Below are 5,196 nucleotides of genomic sequence, written 5' to 3'. Positions count from 1 at the left end.
ACCCAAGACCTTCTATTATATTTCACATTTGTACCCTCCTTGCTGTCAGTTGCTCTTCAAGGACTATGTTCTTCCTGTTTAACTTGGTGTTCCTTCTCAACACCAGTGTTTCAAGTCGCTGATCCTTTGTGTCTGTGCCATCCTGCTATAGTTAATTGTCTATGCATTGCTGAGCCCCAATATGTAACATCTAATATTTTAAGAATATATTTCAATTATATGCTTGTATCTTGATCAACAATCTATAATGAGGTTATCCCCTTTCAGAAAACATAAGTCTTCCCTTCAATCTCTTCATGGCTGACTTCATCTCCTGGTTCCTGAGGGTGTAGATCATGGGGTTCAGGACCGGGATGATGACCGTGAAGGTGATGGAGACAGCTCTGTCCATGGGAAGGGCAGTGAAGGGCCGGGCGTAGACGTAGATGCAGGGCACAAAGTGCAGGGTCACCACAGTGATGTGGGCGGTGCAGGTGGAGATGGCTTTCTTTCTTCCCTCCCCGGCGTGAGACCTCAGCATCATCAAGATGACTGTGTAGGACACAAGGAGAAGAGCAAACCACAAAGTAGTGACTAGACCATTGTTGGAAATCATTAAGACCTCAAGAGCAAAGGTGTTGGTGCAGGCGAGTTTGAGGACCTGGGGGACGTCGCAGTAGAAGCCATCAACAACATTAGGTCCACAGAAAGGGAGGGGCAGCAACAGGGAAATCTGCACGATGGAGTGGACAAAGCCCCCCACCCAGGAGGCCACGATGAGGGCAGTGCATCGCCCCCTGCTCATGATGGTCACGTAGTGCAGGGGCTTGGAGATGGCCATGTAGCGGTCGAAGGCCATGACAGAGAGAGAAAAAATGTCTGCCCCCCCGAGGAGGTGGAAGAAGAAGATCTGAGTGATGCAACCATTGAAGGAGATGGTCTTCGTCCTTGACAGGAGGTCTACGAGGACCTTGGGAGCGGTGATGGAGGAGAAGCAGATGTCCAAGACGGAGAGATTGCGGAGCAGGAAGTACATGGGCGTGTGAAGGCGGGACTCGCAGGTCACAGTGACCATGATGGCAACATTTGCTAACACAGTTGTTACATAAACTACAGATAAAAAGAAAAATAAGAGCAAGCTCAGCTCTTGAGACTGGGTAAGTCCACAAAAAATAAATTCAGACACCTTGGTATAATTTCTCAGGGCCATTGGATATTTCTTCCTCCCTGTACAGCTTTGAAAGAGAGAATAATATTACTGAGGCATTGAAATCAAGCAAAGTTTGGGGCGCCTGGGTGGCTTAGTTGGTTAAGCATAGGATTCTGTGTCTCCCTCTCTCTCTGCCCCTCCCCCTCTTGTTCTCTTTCTCTCTCTCTCCCTCTCTGTGTCTCTCAAAAATAAATAAACATTAAAAAAAAAAAGAAAAAAGGGGCATCTGGATGTTTCAGTTGGTTAAGCATAGGATTCTGTCTCCCTTTCTCTCTGCCCCTCCCCCTCTTGTGCGCGCGCGCGCGCGCGCGCGCGCTCTCTCTCTCTCTCTCAAAAGTAAATAAACATTTAAAAAAAAAAAAAAAAAAAAAGGAAAGAGGGCGCCTGGATGGCTCAGTCAGTTAAGCATGCGACATCGGCTCAGGTCAGGATCTCACAGTTCCTGGGTTCGAGCACCGCGTTGGGCTCTGTGCTGACAGCTCAGAGCCTGGATCCGGTTTCAGATTCTGGGTCTCCCTCCCTCTCTGCCACACCCCCCTCATGCTCTGTCTCTGTCTCTTAAAAATAAATCAACATAAAAAAAAAATCAAGCAAAGGTTTATCTCATCTGTGGAAACTTTGTAATACAGCTTGAAGTGTGGGATTGTGAGGACTCCTGCTTTGGTTTTCTTTTTTCAAGATTTCTCACGCTCTTATTTTTAATCATATTATCTTATTCTTCATGAACTTGTTGTGTCACCTGGGGAAGTCACTCACTTCTCCTTGCTTCAGCTCCCTCATTAGTCTAAAATGTGGTGTGGGCTGGATCATTCGTTTCCCTACTGTACTCGTTGGGGCCTTTGACATCTGTTAAAATCCACCCCTAGAGGTTGCTGAGGAAGAGAACTGAGGAAGGCTTCATGGAAGGTGCTCCATGAACTGGAGCATCTCTGATTTTATTCTCATTGCACTTGGTTTCCTTAAGAGCCATTGGAATAAACCAACACTCATAGGCCTTTCAGTGACAACATAATAGGGATCGATTTCAACAGCATGTTATAATTTTATAAGTTACTGCACACCTAATAACAATCAATTTTTCTCAAAGTTTATTTTTTACTTATTTTTTTTAATTTTTTAAATGTTTTATTTATTTTTGAGACAGAGAGACACAGAGAATGAGCAGGGGAGGGGCAGAGAGAGAGCGAGACATGGAATTCGAAGCAGGCTCCAGGCTCTGAGCTGTCAGCACAGAGCCCGACGTGGGCTTGAACTCATAAACCTGGAGATCATGATCTGAGCCGAAGTCGGACGCTTAACCGACTGAGCTGCCCAGGCGCCCCTCAAAGTTTATTTTTGGGAGAGAGAGAGAGAGAGAGAGAGAGAGACAGAGTGCGAGAGGGGGAGGGGCAGAGAGAGAGGGAGACGCAGAATCTGAAGCAGGCTCCAGGCTCTGTGCTATCAGCACAGAGGCCGACAGGGCCTTGAACTCATGAACTGCAAGATCATGACCTGAGCTGAAGTAGGATGCTTAACCGACTCAGCCGCCCAGGCACCCCCTACAATCAATATTTCTAATATCGCTCTGAAGTTAGGGGGAAAAGTGTTAGCATTCCCATGTCAATTAATACTGAAACTGAACTCAATAAGCATTAAGCCAATTTTTCACGGTCATATAGAAAATCAGCGGCACAGGAAAAGTAGTAACACAAGTCTCTTCTGTCTCTTGGTTCTAGGATCTTTCTACTCTTCCGTGCTGCCTGCCAGCTTCAGGCTATATAAATCCAAGAATAATTTGCATAAGGGACTCTTTACACAATTTTCTGGTCCTTTCAATGGTGGGTCTCATCAGCCCCTCCATTTCCTCTTTCCATGACCAAGGAATTGTAGACCATTGCCCTTCTATTATATTTCAGAAATGACAAGTCTTCTTTTCATTTATTTATTTTTTAAAAAGTTTCATTTCATAGATATGCAGACATTAGGGTTTAACACAAAGAAGAGGACCAGGATGATACTCGAGATGGTTCTGCTCACGAAGACGACAGCACAGTCCAGGCATGCATACGTAGAGGGCATGAAGCGCAAGGTTACCACGGGGTTGTAGGCAATACAGGTGAGCCCTTCCTATACAACCCAGAGCAGTTTCTGATAAGCTTAGGCTTTCCACTGCCGGATGGAGTACAGATCGACAGCCAAGGGAACAATGGTAGTGCCCCCTCTGCAGAGGCCATATGTTCTCTTACTAAAGCATCCTGGTTGGGAAGGGAGTGGCAAATCCAATTTAGAGCATTTTCTTTTTTTTTTTTTTTAATTTTTTTTAATTTATTCATTTTTTTTTATATATATGAAATTTATTGACAAATTGGTTTCCATACAACACCCAGTGCTCATCCCAAAAGGTGCCCTCCTCGATACCCATCACCCACCCTCCCCTCCCTCCCACCCCCCATCAACCCTCAGTTTGTTCTCAGTTTTTAACAGTCTCTTATGCTTTGGCTCTCTCCCACTCTAACCTCTTTTTTTTTTTTTTTTTAGAGCATTTTCAATTCATTCTATTTTGCCCTTGGGATTCAGGAGCAAGCAACCTTTTATTGCTTGAGTGTCAAATTTGAAAAAAAAAAAAAAGTTCCAGGGAGGCTTAAGAGACACACAGAAGGATGTAGAGAAAGCTAGCAGTGAAGCCAGACTTTGGCTCTCAGCAAAATACATATTCCACCCATGCCATTTTGATAATTTCTGAGAAGTTTCATGATGGTGGCAGTGGTGACAAAATTAACTCAGAGTTAGAGGAAAAAAGCCCTCCTCAGCCTACACATCTGTCTGAGCCATCTGGCACGAACATCTAGGTGGTCCCCAGATCATGCCCACCTGGGAAGCATTGCTCTTGGTCTGTGTAGAAACAAGTTCTGAGAGCCTTGAGAAATCATGTGGCTGAATAAACCCCAAACACACATTGCATCTCATTTGCTCTGGAGAATATCACTACTTGCCTTGTGTCCTGTTTATTCTGTCTCTGTGGGCACAGTCATCTCTGCAGCAGGTACTGGTGGGTAGCACGTTTTATCCAGAAGGCTTATACTGAGTCACTCACATTGCAAGGAACCTGGGCACTGTGTAAAAGTTCTGAGGATTTTACTTTCCTCACCTGTCTCAATTTGCCCCCTTTTCTTGGTCTTCAGTTAACCCCTTGTCATTTCTCCTTAGATGGTTGCAAGTTTCCTAACTGGTGTCCTTTCCTTCAGTGTAGTTTTGTCTAATTCATCCTGTCTGTCTTTTCCAGAAATGTAATTATAAGTCACAAATGGCACCATACATAGTCCTTTGTTTGAAAATCTTCAATTGTTCCCTATTGCCTACACAATAAAGATTAAACTCCTCTTGATATCTGGTGTCTTGTTTCCTTTGATTCTCTGTTTCGGGTGTTTAAATTGTTTAAAGTTTATTCTGTTTATTTTGAGAGAGGTGCAGGGAGAGAGAGAGAATCCCAGGCAGGCTCCACAGTCAGTGTGGAGCCCACCATGGGGCTCGAAATCATGAACCGGGAGGCCTGAGCCAAAATCAAGAGTCAAACACTTAACCGGGACTGAGCCACCGAGGTGCCCCTCAGGGTGTTTAAATGTTATGCAAATTATTGCTGGCTCATGCCTTTGGATCTGTGTTCCCATTGTTCCCTCTATCCATCATGCCCTCCCCAACCCCCACTTCCAGAATCTCCTATTTTTCTACCTTCACAAACACTGATCTTTCAATACTCAGGTTCAGAGTCTCCTTTTCTGTGAAAACTTTCTTGACACCCCTTTGTGACTCATCATTCCCTGCATTGACTTCTCTTCTGGCGCTTGTAACAGATTATTCCATCTAATTTCTTACAAATCTGTCTCTCCTTTGTTCAATATAATTTCCCCATTACCCCTCAAGTTCATCCTGCCTGCTCAGGGTTCCATTCATCCTGAGATCATCAAAGCTTTACCTAGTCTGGAGCATATATTAGGTGCCACTAAATGCTTTTTAGATTAATGAACAAA

At 44.5% G+C, this 5,196-nt stretch overlaps 1 protein-coding gene across 1 annotated transcript; it reads right to left on the bottom strand.

The window, feature by feature from the left end:
• Positions 1–253: 253 nt before the first annotated feature.
• On the bottom strand, positions 254–1,189 carry LOC115526435 (olfactory receptor 4D11-like). The gene has a single exon (XM_030333825.1). The coding sequence runs from the start codon at positions 1,187–1,189 to the stop codon at positions 254–256; it is 936 nt and encodes a 311-aa protein (XP_030189685.1).
• Positions 1,190–5,196: the final 4,007 nt, after the last annotated feature.

This window comes from Lynx canadensis, chromosome D1 (genome assembly GCF_007474595.2).
Source record: "Lynx canadensis isolate LIC74 chromosome D1, mLynCan4.pri.v2, whole genome shotgun sequence".
Classification (NCBI taxonomy): Eukaryota; Metazoa; Chordata; class Mammalia; order Carnivora; family Felidae; genus Lynx; species Lynx canadensis.
Note: the sequence above shows the minus strand (reverse complement) of the source record. Positions and strands in the feature narration are given on the sequence as shown.

Bases quoted from the DNA above. Each gene is read 5' to 3' on its own strand.
- LOC115526435 (XM_030333825.1), bottom strand. From the start codon at position 1,189: ATGGCCCTGAGAAATTATACCAAGGTGTCTGAATTTATTTTTTGTGGA.